Here is a 20,723-nt window from a genome sequence, read left to right as displayed (position 1 = left end):
GAGCATGCGCACTACACTCGGCGCGGGATCGCGCCTAATTTAAATGATCCACGCCCCCTATGGGATCATTTAAATTACGCGCGCTTACGCCGGGCAGTTTTCCGGAGCGCTCACGCAAATTACGGAGCTACTGCTCCGTGAATCAAGCATAGTGCAGGTAATTTACGGAGGCCCAGCGGCAAAATGGTACGCTGCGCCTCCGTAAGAAAAGCGCAAAGCTACCTGAATCTACCCCAGTGGGGTAGATTCACGTAGCATTTACGGCGGCGTATCTCCAGATACGCTGCCATAATTTCAAATCTGTATATTTACGCCGATTCTCCAAGGCAGATACGTAGAAAAAATAGGCTTCCTCCGCCGACGTAACTTGAATGCGTCGGCGTATAATTGTGTGCATTCTTACGTTGGCCGCTAGGGGCGCTTCCGTTGTTTTCGGCGTAGAGTATGCAAATTACCTAGTTACGCCGATTCACAAATGTACGTGCGCCCTACGTTGTTCCTGCTTCTATGAGGCGCACGCAATGTTAATTATGGACTTCGTTCCCGCTTCGAATTTTGGATTTTTTTTACGTTGTTTGCGTAAGTCGTTTGCGAATAGGGCTGGATGTAATTTACGTTCACGTCGAAACCAATACGTCGTTGCGCAGTACTTGGGAGCAATGCACACTGGGATATGTACACGGACGGCGCATGCGTACAAAACGTCAATCACGTCAGGTCATCATAAATTTACATAAAACACGCCCCTCTTCCACATTTGAATTACGCGCGCTTACGCCGGCCCCATTTACGCTACGCCGCCGCAACTTACGGAGCAAGTGCTTTGTGAATACTGCACTTGCTCCTGTAAGTTGCGTGGGAGCGTAGGAACACTGATGGCCGGGGGCCCCTAGGAAACAGTGTGCCCTAGGCGGCTGTCTAGTTTGCCTAGTGGTAAGTGAATGGAAATCTCTCAGTGGCATAAAAAGAAAAAAACCTGATGGGGTCAAATGAAAAATAAAACAAAGTTTTGCTTTGTGTTCTATTATAAAGCCTTGTAAATAAAGGCGTGCCATGCGACCTTTTCCATAGAACCTGCACTTTCTTTTTCAGCATGTTTATTGATTTTCCCCCAAATAATTGTGGCAGCACAGGAAGGTTTAAAAGTAGCATATATAATTTAAACATTACCTAACAGTGGTATCGCAGATATTTGTCCTGAGCAACTTCCAAAGCATGACTGCTGTCTTCCCCCTCATACAGGGACAGCTGCGTTACTCCAGGCTGACCAGCAGGTGGCGCTGTCCGGAGGAGCTCCGTACAGCAAGATGGTCTATTCTCGCTGGTTGTTGCACATGTGTGTAGTCTGAACTCAGAGGCTGTGAGCGGAAGGTGAGGAAGTTGTCTGCGGGCCAGTGAGCGAGGAATGGGGCTTAGGGCAGCGGAGAATAGAAGCTGCTGGATACTAGAACATGGAAGACTAGGTAGAGCCTGTGGTGGGTCACATAGAGCACCTCCAGGGGGATGGGGGCAACAGTTGTCATAGTGACTGTGCCAGGTAGGGACAGGGCGGGCTTTGTTTGTGTCATGTGACCTTTGTCCTATCAGGAGCCCCGGGTCTTCTCACAGAGGACTGTCATCATTGGGGCTCATTCACACCTCAGTGATTAGAAGCGCCTCTTCATTGCTGGACACATTTCCGTGTAATTCTATTGCTGATACCTGAACCAAGCGCTGTCACCCAATGCCCAGGCACAGCTTCAGGGGGCGTGGTGACTTGATTATGGCGCAATTATACTTCAGGGCTCATTCACACCACAACGCATCTGTTAAGACATGTGCAGTACGTTGCTTTTTATGACGTGTTGTTGGCATGCGTTTTCTTGCATTCGTGTGCATTTTGTCTTGCATTAGACCCCTTTCACACTGGAGGTGTTTTTCAGGCGCTTTAGCACTAACCCAGTGGTCTCCAAACTGCGGCCCGGGGGCCAGATGCGGCCCTTTGCTTGCTTTGATCCGGCCCTTGGGGCACTATTTTCAAACACTTATACCAACAATGGGACATAATTCGACCCACTGATGGTGCACAATTCCTCCCAATGGGACAAACGATGGGACACAATTCCTCCCAATGGGACAAACGATGGGACACAATTCCTCCCAATGAGACAAACGATGGGACACAATTCCTCCCAATGAGACAAACGATGGGACACAATTCCTCCCAATGAGACAAACGATGGGACACAATTCCTCCCAAAGTTACTAGCAATGGGGCTTAATGACACCAATGATGGGGCATTGTTTATTCCCACTGATAATCAGGACCTTTTCTACTCCCAATGGCCACAGTCCGGCCCCCGTTAAAGTGGAGGTTCACCCTAAAAACAAATTTTTAACATCAGAGCCAGCATAGTAAGGGCATATACTTTCGGCGGGTTTTTTTTTCTTTTTTTTTTCTCCGTACTTACCTTTTATATTCTGATTTGGTCCAGGGCTTCCGCGTTCTGATGACTCCGGGACTGGGCGTTCCTATCCCTGCCTCAGGGTTCCGATGACTGCGCGTTCCTATCCTTCGGTTCGATCGATGATTGACGGCTTGTGAAACAGGTGACCTGTCGCACAACGCGCGTCACCAGATTTCCGGAAATAGCCGAGCTGCGAGTCGGCACTATACGGCGCCTGCGTCCGCCGTGTAGAGCTGACTGCGCAGGCGCCGTATAGTGCTGACTCGCAGCTCGGCTATTTCCCGACATCTGGTGACGCGCGTTGTGTGACAGGTCACCTGTTTTACAAGCCGTCAATCATCGAACGGAAGGATAGGAACGCCCAGTCCCGCAGTCATCGGAACCTGGAAGCCCTGGACAAAAACAGAATATAAAGGTATGTACGGAGAAAAAAAATAAAACAGCCGAATGTAAATGCCCTTACTATGCTGGCTCTGCTAGATGTAATGTTACAAATTTTTTTTTTTTTGGGGTGAACCCCCGCTTTAAGTCTGAAGAACAGTAATCTGGCCCCTTGTTTAGAAAGTTTGGAGACCCCTGCACTAACCTGTAAAAGCCTCATCTGCAATCCCAGTGTGAAAGCCGAGTGCTTTCACCCTGAATTAAAAATCCTGCAAGACAAAGGCATAATGAGCTAGTATGCATAGCATACTAGCTCATTATGTATTACATACCTCACATCGAAGCCCCCGCCACGGTCCTCGTCTCCTCTTCCGGCCTCCGACATGTAGCCTGTGGCTTGTTTCCGGGTATCGCAGTTCTGGCGCTGTGATTGGCCAGAGCCGTGATGACGTCACTCCCGCACATGCGCGTGGGAGCCGCTGATAATGGCACACAGACTGAAGCAACGACACCTGGGTGCCATTGCTTCAGTTTGCCCCAGTGCGCATGTGCCGATTACATTGGCACATACAGGAGATATCTCCTAAAATTTACAGGTTTAGTAGATATCCTTGGTAGCTACATGTAAGCCTTAATATAGACTTACCTGTAGCATAAACTTGTTTCAAAGGGTTTACAACCACTTTAAAGGGTCCTAATATATATATATTTTTTTTCTGATAAGGTGAACCCCTGTTAGATACTACCCTGGATGCAATACCCCAGATCATTTTTACCATTTCATAGTTTAAAACCTGACTAAATTGTCAGGGTGAATCAACTAAATACTTATCCATGTATACGATGAAGGGAATTTATCAAATGTGGAACAGACAAAATCTGGAGCAGCTGTACATGGAGACCAATCAGCTTCTCGTTTTCATTTTCAAAGCTAAGCTAACCACTTCAGCCCCGGACCATTTTGCTGGTCAATGACCGGGCCACTTTTTGCGATTCGGCACTGCGTCGCTTTAACTGACAATTGCGCGGTCGTGCGACGTGGCTCCCAAACAAAATTGGCGTCCTTTTTTTCCCCACAAATGGAGCTTTCTTTTGGTGGTATTTGATCACCTCTGCGTTTTTAATTTTTTGTGCTATAAACTAAAATAAAGCGACAATTGTGAAAAAAATATTATATTTTTTGCTATAATAAATATCCCCCCCAAAAAAATAATTTTTTTTCCTCAGTTTAGGCCGATACGTATTCTTCTACATATTTTTCGTAAAAAAAATTGCAATAAGCGTAAAAATTTTAGCGTCTACAAAATAGGGGATAGTTTTATGGCATTTTTATTAATATTATTTTTTTTACTGGTAATGGCGGCGATCAGCGATTTTTATCGCTACTGCGACATTATGGCGGACACTTCGGGCACTTTTGACACATTTTTGGGACCATTGGCATTTTTTTAGTGATCAGTGCTATAAAAATGCATTGATTACTGTAAAAATGCCACTGGCAGGGAAGGGGTTAACACTAGGGGGCGGGGAAGGGGTTAAGTATGTTCCCTGGGTGTGTTCTAACGGAAGGGGGGGGGGGTGGGACTGACTTGGGGAAATGACAGATCGCTGTTCATACATTGTATGAACAGACTAACAGTAATTTCTCCCCCTGACAGGACCGGGAGCTGTGTGTTTACACACACAGCTCCCGGTTCTCGCTCTGTAACGAGCGATCGCGGGTCCCCGGCAGTGATCGCGCCCCCTGGGCACACGCGTCGGCAGCAGGGGGCGCGCACGCTCCCTTCTAATGGCTGGAATGCGAAATGAAGTATAGCTACATGATTTCGTGCAGCCGAGCCGACCTGCCGCCGTATAACTGCGGCGGCTAGTGGCTAAACAAACTGGAGATAGAAGCTGATTGGTTGCCATGCACAGTTGTTCCAGATTCTGTCTGCTCTAGTTTTTAATTCCTCTTAAGGTATTCTCTTTCAGTACAGAAAATGACAGTTTGTTTTCTAGGGTTGTCCCGATACCATTTTTCTTAGGACCGAGTACAAGTACCGATACTTTTTTTCATGTACTCGCCGATACCGAATACCGATACTTTTTTTTAAATGTGTCCCCATATGCAGCCATGTCCCCCCACATATGCAGCCGTGTCCCCCCACATATGCAGCCGTGTCCCCCCACATATGCAGCCGTGTCCCCCCACATATGCAGCCGTGTCCCCCCACATATGCAGCCGTGTCCCCCCACATATGCAGCCGTGTCCCCCCACATATGCAGCCGTGTCCCCCCACATATGCAGCCGTGTCCCCCCACATATGCAGCCGTGTCCCCCCACATATGCAGCCGTGTCCCCCCACATATGCAGCCGTGTCCCCCCACATATATGCAGCCGTGTCCCCCCACATATATGCAGCCGTGTCCCCCCACATATTGCAGCCGTGTCCCCCCACATATTGCAGCCGTGTCCCCCCACATATTGCAGCCGTGTCCCCCCACATATTGCAGCCGTGTCCCCCCACATATTGCAGCCGTGTCCCCCCACATATTGCAGCCGTGTCCCCCCACATATTGCAGCCGTGTCCCCCCACATATTGCAGCCGTGTCCCCCCACATATTGCAGCCGTGTCCCCCCACATATTGCAGCCATGTCCCCCCACATATTGCAGCCATGTCCCCCCACATATTGCAGCCATGTCCCCCCACATATTGCAGCCCTGTCCCCCCACATATTGCAGCCCTGTCCCCCCACATATTGCAGCCCTGTCCCCCCACATATTGCAGCCCTGTCCCCCCACATATTGCAGCCCTGTCCCCCCACATATTGCAGCCCTGTCCCCCCACATATTGCAGCCCTGTCCCCCCACATATTGCAGCCCTGTCCCCCCACATATTGCAGCCCTGTCCCCCCACATATTGCAGCCCTGTCCCCCCACATATTGCAGCCCTGTCCCCCCACATATTGCAGCCCTGTCCCCCCACATATTGCAGCCCTGTCCCCCCACATATTGCAGCCCTGTCCCCCCACATATTGCAGCCCTGTCCCCCCACATATTGCAGCCCTGTCCCCCCACATATTGCAGCCCTGTCCCCCCACATATTGCAGCCCTGTCCCCCCACATAATGCAGCCCTGTCCCCCCACATATTGCAGCCCTGTCCCCCCACATATTGCAGCCCTGTCCCCCATACCTGGATGATGATGCCGCCGCCGCTGCTGCGTTAATCAGCGTGCGGGGAACATTACAGCTTTCGTTTGAATAGCTGTATCCCCGCCGCGCTGTGTATAGACACTCCCCCTTGCTCGGGATTGGACAGATCATCTGTCTAATCCCGCGCAAGGGGGAGTGTCTATACGCGGCAGGGATACAGCTATTCAAACGAAAGCTGTAATGTTCCCCGCACGGTGATTAACGCGGTTTGCGGGGGGCAAGTATTCTATTCAGGTATCGGGGGCATTTGCGGGAGTACAAGTACTCCCGCAAATACTCGGTATCGGTCCCGATACCGGTGTCGGGACAACCCTATTGTTTTCTGCCAGAATGCCGTAGAGGAGGGCCCTTATGCCTTGTGTACACGATCCGAAAATCGGATGCAAAATACCACTTTCAGCGCGATCGTACGATAATCGGATCGTTAGTACAGAGCTTTCGAGAGCCGATCACGACAGTTCATCCGATTATTATTTTATCGGACATGCACGAACATTTTTCTCAAACAATACCAGATTGTATGATTTTCATTTAATCAGTACAGTTGTCATCCGAAAATACAATACAAATACATTACAACACATGACATCGCTTCGGATTTTTTTTTTTTTATTCTGTCGTATGAGAATTTTCGTAAACTCTTCAGGTTCGATATACGACTAGCATGCAAAAAAACTGACGATCTGTTGTCCGATTTTCGGATCGTGTACTGGGCATAATTCTCTGTGAGGAAGTAGTCGCCTCTCTATAGAGGTCCTGCTTAGTGAGATCTAGAGCTCTTCAATCAATAAGGAGCATGACTAGCCCCCATTCAGGTCTATGGAGACTTGAATGGACATCAAGGCTGTAAACAAAGGGAAGTTCATCCCGTTTGGAAGAGGTAAGTAAGCTTGGCTAGGTTGGGGGCTAGTCTAATTTTTTTACGCAAATCATGCCAATGCTAAATGTAGCAACATTAGTTTCCTTATTCAGAATATTGTATCCTCTTGTGGGTATTGTATGATTTTTTTTTCATGAATTTGAGTTTCCTGTAAATTGTATTCATTTCTCGATAGGTATGTCCTTATAATTGTCCCATTTTGGAGAACAAAAGCTGAATTATTTGTGATGCTGACAATGAAGACGCTGCATCTAATATGCAGAAATTGCAGAACGCTGCCAAATGTTCTGTTCCAGTATGGGCACAATCCAGCTTTCCTGTCTACCTCCTGCACCGCACACAGCAAGAAAAAGAAAGTAAATGGCTATGGAGACATTGACCAGGAGAAGTACGCTAATCTAGTTCGGACGGTTACATCCTCTAAGACTAGTTGTCAGACTCCAGAGAGGATATTTGAAGAAGACAGCTTCTTGTATGGTAAAGTGGTAAAATCAAAGGCATCATCACAAGAACCTGAAACTAGGGCGCCCCAGAATCGTTCATTGATGTTAAATTCCAACAAAGTGATACTGTCTGCGGAGAAGACGGACCCCAGTATACCAGTGAGAATTGCCTTACCAGCCAGAGATCAGATGGCAAACGACAGACTGCCAAGTGTCACCCGTATCCTTCAACAGACCATGCCAATGGAGCAAGCCTTTTATTTGGAAAGGTGGAAGCAAAGAATGATAATGGAACTAGGAGAAGAAGGGTTCATTGAGTACACAGCGGGTATGTATTCCTGTCTTTCCAAATCTGAAGAACATCCTAATTGTCTTTTTAGATAAGATTCCTGTGTATGTTAAATAGGAACTTCAGGCAAACGGCTAAATATACAACTTATTTACATGTATATTTACTGTTTTACCTGCTAAAGGATTTGTAGTTCTGTGCAACCCCCTTGTCATTTAAACGCCTCAAATTCAATACACAGCTGTTCCACATTACTACTTCTCTGGTTCTGCTCTACTGTTTCCTGCCCATTGGTTAGAGGGCATGATGCTGATTCATTGCCCAGTGCTCAGGTTGGAGGGGGAGAGGTAAGACAGAAACAAAAAAGAGATTTTTAATACAGCTTACCTGTAAAATCTTTTTCTTGGAGTACATCACGGGACACAGAGCGGCATTCATTACTATATGGGTTATATGGAGTACCTTCAGGTGTAGACACTGGCAATCTCAAACAGGAAATGCCCCTCCCTATATAACCCCCTCCCATAGGAGGAGTACCTCAGTTTTGTAGCAAGCAGTATGCCTCCCAAAATGGTCCTCAAAAAAGAGGGGTGGGAGCTCTGTGTCCCGTGATGTACTCCAAGAAAAAGATTTTACAGGTAAGCTGTATTAAAAATCTCTTTTTCTTTATCGTACATCACGGGACACAGAGCGGCATTCATTACTATATGGGATGTCCCAAAGCAATGCTTACAATGAGGGGAGGGAGAACATCTCCAAGACAAAAGGATTTAATTTAGAGATATACTCAAATCATAATAAATCCAACTTAGTTGAGAAAAATAAAATTTTTAAATTTAACTCGAACAAGAGGAGCCCCCGGAATCCGAGGGTCTCAAACTGCAGCCTGCAGCACTGCCTGCCCGAAGGCAGTATCAGTATTCCTTCTTACGTCCAACTTGTAGAATTTTGTAAACGTGTGGACAGAAGACCAGGTTGCCGCCTTGCAAACTTGAGCCATAGAGATCTGGTGGTGTGCTGCCCAGGAGGCGCCCATGGCTCTAGTAGAATGAGCCTTTAATGATACTGGAGGAGGCAACCCTTTCAAGCCGTAGGCCTGAGTGATTAATTGCTTAATCCACCTAGAAATGGTGGACTTTGCAGCTGCCTGCCCCTTCTTGGGCCCATCCGGTAGAATGAACAGCACATCTGTCTTCCGGATCTTCTTTGTAGCTTTAAGATAGGCCTTCATGGCCCTGACAATATCCAAGGTATGCAGCAACCCTTCCTTTCTGGAAGTAGGTTTAGGGAAGAAGGATGGTAATACCAAATCCTGGTTCAAATGAAAACTGGATATGACCTTCGGAAGGAAGGATGAGGGCGGAGAACGACCCTGTCCTTATGAAAAACAAGATATGGTTCCTTACAGGATAAGGCTGCCAGCTCCGAAACTCTTCTTGCGGAAACTATGGCAACCAAAAATACTAACTTCCTTGTCAGTAGAACCAAAGGAATATCAGCCAACGGCTCAAACGGTTGTTTCTGTAAACTTGACAGAACAAGATTTAAATCCCACGGACAAAGCGGGGATTTAACTGGAGGTCTAATACGTAAGACCCCTTGAAGGAAGGTCTTAACCAGCGAGTGGGTGGCCAGCGGCCGCTGAAACCACACTGACAGAGCAGAAATCTGTCCTTTGATTGTGCTTAATGCCAATCCTTTATCCACTCCTAGCTGGAGAAAACTTAATACTCTATCGATGGTAATTTTGCGAGAAAGCCATCGCTTGGACTCACACCAGCCTACATAGGCCTTCCAGACCCTGTAATAAATCACCCTAGAGACCGGTTTCCTGGCTCTGATTAGGGTAGAGATTACTTTCTGAGACAGACCTCTACCCCTGAGAATCAGGGATTCAGCTTCCAGGCCGTCAAATTTAGATGCCGTAAGGCAGGGTGGAGGATCGGACCTTGCGATAGCAGGTCTGGCCGTAGAGGAAGAGTCCAAGGGTCTCCCACTACCATCCTTAAGATTAGTGAGTACCATGCCCTTCTGGGCCATGCTAGAGCTACCAGGATGACTGGTATGTGCTCCACCCGGATCCTGCGCAGCAGGCGGGGTAGTAACTGGAGCGGGGGAAACGCATAAAGAAGTTTGAACTGATGCCAAGGGCAAACCAACGCATCGGTTCCGCAGGCCATCGGATCCCTTGAGCGGGACATGAACCTGTCTAGTTTCTTGTTGAGTCTCGATGCCATGATATCCACGTCCGGCACTCCCCATCTTTGGCAGAGTGCTTGAAAGATTAGTGGATGCAGAGACCATTCCCCCGGCCATAGAGTCTGGCGGCTTAAGAAGTCCGCCTGAAAGTTGTCCACTCCTGGAATGAATATTGCCGATATGCAGGGCACATGAGCCTCTGCCCATAGAAGAATCAAGCTCACCTCTCTCTGAGCGGCTTGACTCCTGGTTCCCCCTTGGTGATTTATGTATGCCACGGCCGTGGCATTGTCTGATTGAATTCTCACCGGGAACCCCTGCAATTTTGACGTCCAAGCCCTGAGGGCTAGTCGAGCAGCTCTGAGCTCCAAGATGTTGATGGGCAACTGCTTCTCTGGCTTTGCCCAAGTACCCTGGCGAGTGCAACCATCCAAAATTGCTCCCCAGCCCGTCAGGCTGGCGTCTGTGGTCACTATCTTTCAAGCCACTGGGCTGAAAGACCTCCCCTTCAGTAGATTCTGAGGGTCTAACCACCAACACAGACTTTGTCGGACTCTTGATGAGAGCGGCAACGGGATATCCAAGGCCTGTGGCCTTCTGCTCCATGCTGACAGGATGGCTGCCTGTAGGATGCGAGTGTGGCTCTGGGCGTATGGTACCGCCTCGAATGTGGCCACCATCTTGCCTAGTAACCTCATACATAGGCGAATAGTCGGTTCTTTCTTGCTTAGAACCAGTAGGATTAATTCCTTGATGGCTTTTACCTTCCTCAGAGGTAGGAACACTCCTTGTTGTTCTGTGTCTAATCTCATGCCGAGATATTCCAACTGCTTTGTGGGCTGGAAAGCTGACTTTTCTCGATTTAGGACCCAGCCGAACCTCTCGAGGTATTGGACCGTGAGGGCCACTGCTCGCTCCAAGACGGGAGACGAGTGATCTATGACTAGGAGGTCGTCCAGGTATGCTAGGATCGTGACCCCTTGGATCCTTAGTTTGGCTAGGATTGGAGCTAGGACCTTCGTGAACACCCGGGGGGCCGTAGCCAACCCGAAGGGAAGCGCCACGAATTGGAAGTGACGCGAAGCCACCATGAAGCGTAGATATCTTTGATGTGGCTGATAAATTGGAACATGAAGGTAGGCATCCTTTATGTCTATGGACGCCATGAAGTCGTCCTTCTGGAGTGTGGCAGCTGCTGACCGCACGGATTCCATCCGAAATGAGCGGATCTTTAGATATGCATTTACCATCTTTAGGTCCAAAATTGGCCTGACATCTCCATTGGATTTTGGGATGATGAATAGGTTGGAGTAGAAACCCAGCCCCTGTTCCAGGACTGGTACCTCTACTATTACTTCCTGGGAAAGTAGATGATCTAATGCCGATCTTAATGCGGCTCCCTTTTCCGGATCGTTTGGAATCCTCGACTTCTGGAAATGAGGAGGAGGAAACCTTAGGAAATCTAATTTGTAGCCTGTGGCCACGGAAGACCGTACCCACTCGTCGGGAATGCTGGCTTCCCAAATCTCTGAAAAGAGTCGCAGCCTTCCCCCCACCTTCGTGGGTGGGGGCGCCCCTTCATAAGGTTGGCTTGGGGGCTGGTTTTGCTGGTTTGCGAAACCACTGCCTTTTGCCTCTAACAGCCTGTCCTTGTGATCTGCTGTTGAAGCCGAAGTTTGCTTTTGCAGGAGGCCGTCGATACTGCTTGGCATTAGAGGGCCCCTGCCCAGGGGAATACTGTCGTTTAAACGCAGGTCCCTGAACCTTCTTCTTAGTTGGCAAGAGAGTACTCTTGCCGTTTGAAATGGTCTGAATGTATTTATCTAGGTCTTCTCCGAAGAGTCGTCCTCCATGGAAGGGGAACCCTACCAGGAGCTTCTTGCATGGGGGCTCAGCCTCCCAGCTTTTTAACCATAAGAGTCTTCTCATATGGATAAGGGATAACGATAAACGTGACGCTTGCTGGATAGAATCCTTGATTGCGTCTACCGTAAAACATATGGCCTTAGGGACATCCGAAAATTTTTCTGCCTGCTGGGCCGGAATAAGTTTAAGCATCTGCTTAAATTGATCCGATAATGCTTGAGCGACCCCAATCGCAGCCACAGCTGGCTGTACTACTGCCCCTGCAGTAGTGAAGGAGTTCTTAAGTAGTGCTTCCAAGCGCTTATCAACTGGATCCTTGAACACCTGTATGTTTTCTACAGGGCATGTTAACGATCTGTTAACACATGAGATGGCTGCGTCCACTGCAGGAGTAGCCCATCTTTTGGAAAATTTTTCTTCCATAGGATATAGGACAGAGAACCTTTTAGGTGGTAAGAAGATCTGGCTTGTTCCAATCTTGGAACAAAATTCCCTCTAATAGAGGATGGATCGGAAACACAGCATTGCTTTGAGGCGCCCTCAGTGAGCCCAAAGCTGAAACCGTCGATACCTGGAGATCTGGTACTGGCAAGTTGAATGTCCTATGGACCAAGTCCGACAATCCTTGAATCCACCAGCTCTCCCTCAGGGAGACTGCCCCAGACTCCTCTGTATCCGGGTCTTCGATCCCTGAACCTACTTGGTCCGTGTCCAAGAGGTCGTCCAATTCCCCTGAGGAAAGGACCTCCTCTTCTGAGGGTCCGCGCTCGGGCGACGGAGATCTATTCCGCTTACTGCCCCGCATAGCTGCGGATATCATTTTTCCCATGCTTTTCTGCATCTCTTTTAAAGAGGTGAGTAATACCTCCTCCGTGACCATCTTAGGGTTGGACTGACCCGCGTCAGCTCCAGCCCCAGATCCCGATGGCCCCAAGGCTCCCTGTAGGGAAAACAGCGGCATACCATGGTACAATACCGAGGTACACCTGCTACCTATTGGTATTTGGAACTATAAAAGTTAATTGTCCAAACACCTGTTTGGGGGATAAAAAAAAATGCTTCCTCTCCCCTAGATGACTTTTTTTTTTTTTTTTTTTTTTTTTTTTTTTTTCGTTTTTGTTTCAAATCCAGGAAAGAAAAAACATTCTGTCCCCCTGAGTAGTATTGCAAAGAAAAACTATGAGATGGAAAAGAAACAGCCTATTTCTAGGCTTGACAAAACAGTCCTCTGGAGACTGCAATATCCTTTCTGGCCACTGTGTGTCCTCGGCGCCCCGTGCTACCGCTCTGGTCTTTCTCCTCAGTTCCAAAGTATTGATGGAACAAACAAGGAAGGGCCGCCCCTTCCTTTAGCCACTGACCCGCCCTTCCCCCCCAGCAACCTCAAACAGGAAATGCCCCTCCCGACAGGGGGAGGGGGGGGGATTTTGGGAGGAAGGGACCTCTCTGTTCCAGCAAACTGCAGCCTGCAGCCTGGAACCATGAGGAGGTCAGCGTTTTGCCTGCTTGCAGGCTCTGAGGAGGAAGACTGAATGGAGCATCGCCTGGAGGCCTGCAGGTAAGCAAAGCTCTCTGACACACACATATATTTTTATATAACACAGGCCCCACTCAATGCTTTTCCAACACTACAAGGGAGGTCACATCTTATGGGGAATAATACATAGAGAGCCATCCTATCTTTATGATATGTGACTAGTTTGCCAGATGCAGTGCATAACTTTAGGCATGTCCCCTGTGACCCCCCAGAAAAAAACCTGCTAAGAACCAAGTTCCGCAAGTTTTCCCCTCACTTACCTGCTCCATGCCGCAGGACTTTGCCAAGCAAGAGGCCCAATCTTCCCCCATCTCCGTGGGGATGTCTAGACCTTCAGGCCCTGGGTTCCTATGAAGGATCCACTGTCCTGGGCCCATATAGCACCCTGGCAACAGAAAACTTTAGGTACCCAAAGGTTTCTAAGTTCTGGGCCCAGGGTCCAGCTCTCTAAAAAGAAAAGCATTATGGGCTATACCCCAAGGGTTTGGGGTCCGGTTACTGACCACTTTAGCGCTGAGGCTTTTTTGGACAGAACCGGTAGCTCACCTAATCCCAAGGATGCGGAGGCAAGCTAAACCATGACTAACACCTAAGACACTGGCGTAAAAACTGAGGTACTCCTCCTATGGGAGGGGGTTATATAGGGAGGGGCATTTCCTGTTTGAGATTGCCAGTGTCTACACCTGAAGGTACTCCATATAACCCATATAGTAATGAATGCCGCTCTGTGTCCCGTGATGTACGATAAAGAAAGGATGTTTCTGGACAGCCGCACTCTGAACAATGGTTGCCTTTATTGAATTAAAAACGGCACTACAAGTCACAGCAAACAAAACAAAAAACCTGGGCAGCTGACGCGTTTCACACTAAATCTAGTGCTTGGTCATAGTTATGGAGGGGGAGAGGTGACGCTGTATTGCTGAACTAGTGTGCCACCTAAACTCTTTATATAGTTGTTAGCCTGGAGTTCTGATTTAAAAGCATTTTTCAGGGGGTAAGGAGAAAAATAGCCTGCCTGATTTATGGTGGTTCTGATGCCTTAACGTAGACATAAAATGGTCACACATTTCAGCTGTTGTTGGTTGTGAGGAAGGGGTTTTATGTCTGTGTGTAGCTCATACAGTATGAAACGGCAGCAAACTATGTAAATTATATTATATATAGGTGTCCCTTTTAAAAGCCTTTACAGGTTATCACTTTAGATTTACACAGGAAGTCTGGTACAAAAAATATCGCACATGATCTGATGTTTGTGGTTATACGCGTGAGCATGGGGGCGCTTTAAAAAAAAAAATATATATATATATATATTTACTCTGTTTTAATTTTTTTTTATTGCAATGAATGTAATCATGCTTTGTGTTAGCAGTAGACGTGACAGATCCTCTTTACTCCTCTGCCCTCTAAAAGCTTCACTTCATAATAAGATAAGTATGATTTCATGCTTTTTACAAACCACTAATGGTTTGTTTACAACCAGGGGAACCTGAAGTGACAAAATACTCGGTGTTCCAGTCCCCGATCAGCTCTATGGTCAGCCAGCTGCAATCCCGGGTTCCCCGGTGGAATGGGAGAACCTGGGAAGGCAGTGGGGGACCTCCTCCCGCCACTTGTAAAAGCAATCCAGACGCTAGGTGTGATCAAAAATGAACAAGGAGCTGCGTATTTGTTGAAATCTATATAAATACTTTGAAAACAAGTTAAAGTGACACTAAAGGTTCCTGTGTTGTTTTGTATTTTATTTTATATAACAAATATGTTATACTTGCGTAACTCCACTGTGCAGTTAGTTTTGCACAGAGTGACCCCGATCCGCCTGTTCTGGGGTCCCACGGCGGCTCTCTCGGCTCCTCCCCACATTAGATAACCCCCTCTGGGAAGCTCTCTTCTCTCCCGAGGGGATTACCTTGCGGGTGCGCTCCTGTGTCATACACTCAGCGTTCATAGATGCTGAGTGTATGATTCAGCCCCGCCCCCCCACGTCATTGGATTTGATTGACAGCAGTGGGAGCCAATGGCTGCGCTGCTATCAATCTATCCAATCAAAGCCGGGACTCCAAGGAGAGGATGGCGGGGATGCGCCCACGGAAATCCGGGGCTCAGGTAAGTAAAATGGGTGGGGGGGGCTGGGGGGTCGGACACTGCAAGGTGTTTTTTTACCTTAATGCATTAAGGTAAAAAAACACAAAGGTTTACAACCCCTTTAACATGTTGTGGAAAATCATAATCTTGTTTTTATTAACATCCAAATGTTTGTGATTTGAATCTTTCACTACGTTATCACAGTCCTAACATTTCTCCAATTGTTCTCCAGCTGTTTTCTCACAGGGAAAGTTGTTCCATGCAAGGCTGGAGGATCTGCTTGTATCTAGAGATGACAGCATTCAAAGACCAGAAGATACTGATAAGATGTTGGGGTACCTGGCCAGTGTGGATCATGTCCTCTCTGAAGTTTCAGAGTTGAGGACACTGGAAAGTACAGTTCAACACTCTGAGCTAAAGTACTTGGGCATCGTAGATTGTGTTGCTCATTATAGGTGAGAAAATATATTACTGTTGGGGGAAAAAAAAACTGTTTAAACTATTACTATGTAGACTAGCAAAAAAGTCTTGGATTTAAATATGTTTTAGACTGTTGGGTTATAGTGTTGCCTACAGGAGACATGCACACTGGCATCAAAAAAGCTCTTGGATAGCACAGAACAACCCTGGCCACAACCAACGTGCCTCAGTTTTTAGCCTATGACTATCAGAGAGTGTATGTGTTGTCTTCAGCTCTGCTGTTCTCTGTGCGATTTTAGATGTGTGTGTGTGTGTGTGTGTGTGTGTGTGTGTGTGTATATATATACACATGACCCTGCACTTCCAGGTATTGGGTGCAAGCTGCTGTGATTCTACACAGCAGGAGCTTATCAGCGGGTCCCACGGACCCGTTGTCCGCCAGCACCCACTGATTGTTCAGTGAACTGGCAGAACGGTGAACTTCCTATGTAAACAAGGCAAATCACCGTTCTGTCGGTATGGAAGGCAAATCTCGAGACGTTCAGCCCAACTACATTGTAGCTCAGTAGAACTCTTATTAGGCGGTCTCTGTGATTTGAGGATAAGGGACATCCAGCTGGAGCAGATTGTTCATAGGGTTCCTATAATATGCATTCTGTCAACAACAATCCCACCTATCATCAGAATGGACACACTATTGCCTGTTGGTGCTATATATACAAGATGTTGGTTTATTTATTTTATTCTAAACCTTTCTAGTGCATTCCAGTAAAAATGAAATGTCATGTATTAATTTGTTGCAGGGGAAGACTTTGCATAATAGAATGGAAAACCTCAGAGAAGCAGAAGACACACATACAGAGAACCTTTGACAATCCACTGCAGGTTGCTGCCTATGTTGGCGCTCTTAATCATGATGCCAATTATAACTTTCAAGTAGGTACTTCTCAATACTTTTATGTGTTTCTGAGACATTCTGAAACCAACCCAACACTTCTATGCTCTCTATATGACATTTTCTGCACACCTCGCTTCTTGAAAATTGTAGACTTTACAATTTGAGATCTGAAAACTCTTTACAAAGCAAAATTTAAGTGGTTCTAAAGCCTAAATATTGTTTACCTTTTAATGCATTTTCTGCAGTAAGGTAAAAAATGTTTAGGTATTCGTATTACCAAACATATAAATCCTCACTCGATCCAGCACTGTGCCTGTCCGCAGCGGCTCACTCCACTCTTACAGGCTTTGCCAGGGCAGCAGGTGCCATTGGTTCTTTCTGCGGTCAGTCAGATTCCGTGGCGGGGTGGGGTCAACCTGCTCTATTTGTGTCTATGGATGGATGCAGGCAGCACAGCTTGGGATTTATCCTGCAGGAGTGCCACTATAGGAAGCGACTTCCTATGGTGGCACACCAAGAAGAGGAGACGCCAGGAGGGGACCCCAGAAGAGGAGGATCAAGGGCACTCTGTGCAATTCTATAGCTCAGAACAGGTAAGTATAACATGTTTGTTATTAAAAAAAAGAATATATACCGCATTTCCCTGAAAATAAGACCTAGTGTTATTTTCCAGGAGGGCTGCAATATAAGCCCTAGTTAAAAATTCTTGTAAAATCCTATAATCCACTATTCCACTATTACAGTAGTATATAATGTACAATGTGTGTGTCTCTGTAATATAATTGCGGGGAAGAGAGCTCCAGCGAGTCACAGAAGCACAGAACGGCGCTTTAACGAACATATTTGCCACAATTATATTACAGAAACGCACACATTGTACATTATATACTACTGTAATAGAGTAGATTATAGGATTTTACAAGCATTTTAACTTCGTTCACACTGAGGATTCCTGTCAGGCAGGGGGAGAGAAGACAGCACATTACATAAGACCTACCCCGAAAATAAGCCCTACTGTGTGTTTTGTTGCCAAAATTAACCACTTGCCCACCAGGTAAATTCTGGCACTTCTCTCCTTCATGTGAAAATCACAATTTTTTTGCTAGAAAATTAATCAGAACCCCCAAACATTATATATTTTTTTTTAGCAGACATCCTAGGGAATAAAATGGCAGTCATTGCAATACTTTTTGTCACACCGTATTTGCGCAGCGGTCTTACAAGCGCACTTTTTTTGGATAAAAATCACTTTTTTGAATTAAAAAATAAGACAACAATACATTTTGCCCAATTTTTTTATATATTGTGAAAGATAATGTTACGCCGAGTAAAATGATACCCAACATGTCACGCTTAAAAATTGCGCCCGCTCGTGGCATGGCGTCAAACTTTTACCCTTAAAAATCTCGATAGGCGACGTTTAAAAAATTCTACAGGTTGCATTTTTTGAGTTGCAGAGTAGGTCTAGGGCTAGAATTATTGCTCTCACTCTAACGATCGCGGCGATACCTCACTTGTGTGGTTTGAATACCGTTTTCATATGCGGGCGCTACTCGCGTATGCGTTTGCTTCTGCGCGCGAGCTCGTCGGGACGGGGCGCTTTAAAAAATTTTTTTTTGGTTTTCTTATTTATTTTTATTTAGTTTTATAATTTTTTACACTGAAAAAAAAAAAAAAAAAAATTGATCACTTTTATTCCTATTACAAGGAATGTAAACATCCCTTGTAATAGAAAAAAGCATGACAGGTCCTCTTAAATATGAGATCTGGGGTCAAAAAGACCTCAGATCTCATAATTAGACTTAAATGCAAAAAATAAAAAATAAATAAAAAAATGTCATTTTTTCAAATGACAAAAAAAAAAATGTTTCTTTAAGAGGCTGGGCGGGACTGACGTTTTGACGTCACTTCCGCCCAGCAGAGCTATGAGGACGGGTGAAGGAGATTTCTCCTTCAGTCCCGTCCCCGCTCAGCTGCCGGACACATCCGATCCCCTCCGCCGCTACCGACGGCTCCGGTAAGCGGCGGAGGGAGCGGGAGAGCGGCGGGAGGGGGGGGGGGCCCCTCTCCCGCCACCGATAACGGCGATCTCGCGGCGAATCCGCCGCGGAGACCGCCGTTATCGTGTACACCACCGCCCCCTGAAAAGATGAATGTCTCGGTTGTGGCAGCAGCTGCTGCCGTTATCGAGATATTCAACTTTAAAAAAGAGGACGTCTTTTTGACATGGGGCGGTGGTCAAGAGGTTAATATAACACCCAGGCTTATTTTTGTTTCTACATGTATGTATATCATAAAGGTCAATGAGCTACAATTCAACTAGGGGCAAACTATAGAACTACCTCAATGTAGAAAAACAGGTGGTTGGATAACTGTGCAACAAAAAAATCTGTCATTTGTGTAGTCCTGTGTAATTGGCTATCACAACCTCTGGGAACTGAATGGAATATCACTTTAAATTAATATTTACAAAAGTTAGCAATTAAAATGTGACCTCATCTGTATTACTTTTCTAGCAGCATAAACTAAATACAAATCCAATAACCAAATATGCTTTAGTATATGTATTTTATATAAACCGAGGTTCTAAACGAACCGTTTTGTCTTTCAGGTTGATTGTGGTTTGGTAGTGGTGGCCTATAAAGATGGATCCCCTGCACACGCACATTTTATGGACCCTGAGCTGTGCACGCATTACTGGGACAAGTGGCTGTTGCGTCTGGAAGAATATAAGGAGAAAAAGGAGGAAAAACAATAGAAATGATGGATGTTCTCTGTGCTGGACACTTGAGATTACAGTGACTTTTAGCTACATAACGGGTGTAATTTAGAGAGCTGTCGCTCGTTTATAAATGAATTACCATCATGTGATGCTTTTAAAGCCCAACTTTAGAAAAGCAGTGGGGCCCTGCATTGGTTAAATGCTCAGTATGTGTAGGGGTGCACACTTTTAACCCTACTCAGGTGCTCTCTTCCTCTGCCCAAAGCTCTGATCTGTGGGCAGAGCCTCAGTGTCATTTCATACAATACAGGGCTAATATCCCTGGCTTGTACGTTGAGGTTGGCATGCAAACGGATCCAATCGCAGCTTACAGAGCAGGCTGCAAGGGACTGATCACAGCACTGGAGGGACCCTGCTTTTTTTTCTTAATTCCTTGAGTTGGACTTTAAGGAGATTGAGAAAACATATAAGGGCTTAAGGCCAGGTTTAGGCTGCATTTACAGTTATTTAACAGTGAAAATTCAGATGAGAATAATTTATCGCTTAAAGGGGTTGTAAAGGTTATTTTTTTTATTTTCTAAATTGGTACTTTAAGCTAGTGCATTGTTGGTTCACTTACCTTTTCCTTCAATTTCCCTTCTGAATGTTTTTTTTTCTTTGTCTGAATTTCTCACTCACCTGTTTCTCCTCAGTAAGCTTTCCACCATCATCTGAGCGGTGGTTAGTCAGCCAGAACAGCTTACTGAGGATGAACAGGAAGTGAGAAATTCAGACAAAGGAAAAAAAAAATTTGAAGGGAAATTGAAGGAAAAGATTAGTGAACCAATGATGCACTAGCTTAAAAATAACTATTTAGAAAAAAAAAACACGAACCTTTACAACCCCTTTAACCACTTAAGCACCGGACCATTTTGCAGCTAAATGCCCAGGCCAGGTTTTGCGATTCGGCACTGCGTCGCTTTAACAGACAATTGCGCGGTCGTGCTACGTGGCTCCCAAACAAAATTGGCGTCCTTTTTTCCCCACAAATAGAGCTTGTTTTTGTGGTATTTGATCACCTCTGCGGTTTTTATTTTTTGCGCTATAAACAAAAATAAAGCGACAATTTTGAAAAAAATGCAATATTTTTTACTTTTTGCTATAATAAATATCCCCCCAAAACATATATAAAACATTTTTTTTTCCTCAGTTTAGGCCGATACGTATTCTTCTACATATTTTTGGTAAAAATAAAATCGCAATAAGTGTTTATCGATTGGTTTGCGCAAAATTTATAGCGTTTCCAAAATAGGGGATAGTTTTATTGCATTTTTATTATTTTTTTTTTTTTTACTAATATTGGCGGCAATCAGCGATTTTTT

General features: G+C 46.0%; 1 protein-coding gene across 3 annotated transcripts; it reads left to right on the top strand.

Moving 5' to 3' along the window:
* Positions 1–1,252: 1,252 nt before the first annotated feature.
* On the top strand, positions 1,253–19,864 carry MGME1 (mitochondrial genome maintenance exonuclease 1). Of its 3 annotated transcripts, none has more exons than XM_040351186.1 (5): positions 1,253–1,371; positions 7,082–7,677; positions 15,555–15,777; positions 16,546–16,678; positions 19,252–19,864. In XM_040351186.1, the coding sequence occupies exons 2-5, from the start codon at positions 7,134–7,136 to the stop codon at positions 19,396–19,398; spliced, it is 1,047 nt and encodes a 348-aa protein (XP_040207120.1). In that variant the 5' UTR covers positions 1,253–1,371; positions 7,082–7,133; the 3' UTR covers positions 19,399–19,864. The 3 variants fall into 3 exon arrangements, with proteins under 3 accessions (XP_040207120.1, XP_040207121.1, XP_040207122.1); XM_040351187.1 differs by lacking the exon at positions 1,253–1,371 and adding an exon at positions 1,380–1,463; XM_040351188.1 differs by lacking the exon at positions 1,253–1,371 and adding an exon at positions 1,380–1,475.
* The last annotated feature ends 859 nt before the right edge of the window (positions 19,865–20,723 follow it).

The sequence above is a fragment of the Rana temporaria genome, chromosome 4 (assembly GCF_905171775.1).
Source record: "Rana temporaria chromosome 4, aRanTem1.1, whole genome shotgun sequence".
In the NCBI taxonomy this organism is placed as follows: Eukaryota; Metazoa; Chordata; class Amphibia; order Anura; family Ranidae; genus Rana; species Rana temporaria.
The sequence above is the reverse complement of the archived record's forward strand: the minus strand, read 5'-3'. Positions and strand labels throughout refer to the sequence as shown.

Excerpts from the sequence above, each read along its gene's own strand:
- MGME1 (XM_040351186.1), top strand. The coding sequence starts at position 7,134 with ATGCTGACAATGAAGACGCTGCATCTAATATGCAGAAATTGCAGAACG. Across the intron at positions 7,678-15,554 it reads GTTCATTGAGTACACAGCGG|CTGTTTTCTCACAGGGAAAG; the intron begins GTATGTATTCCT and ends ATTGTTCTCCAG. Across the intron at positions 16,679-19,251 it reads ATGCCAATTATAACTTTCAA|GTTGATTGTGGTTTGGTAGT; the intron begins GTAGGTACTTCT and ends TTTGTCTTTCAG.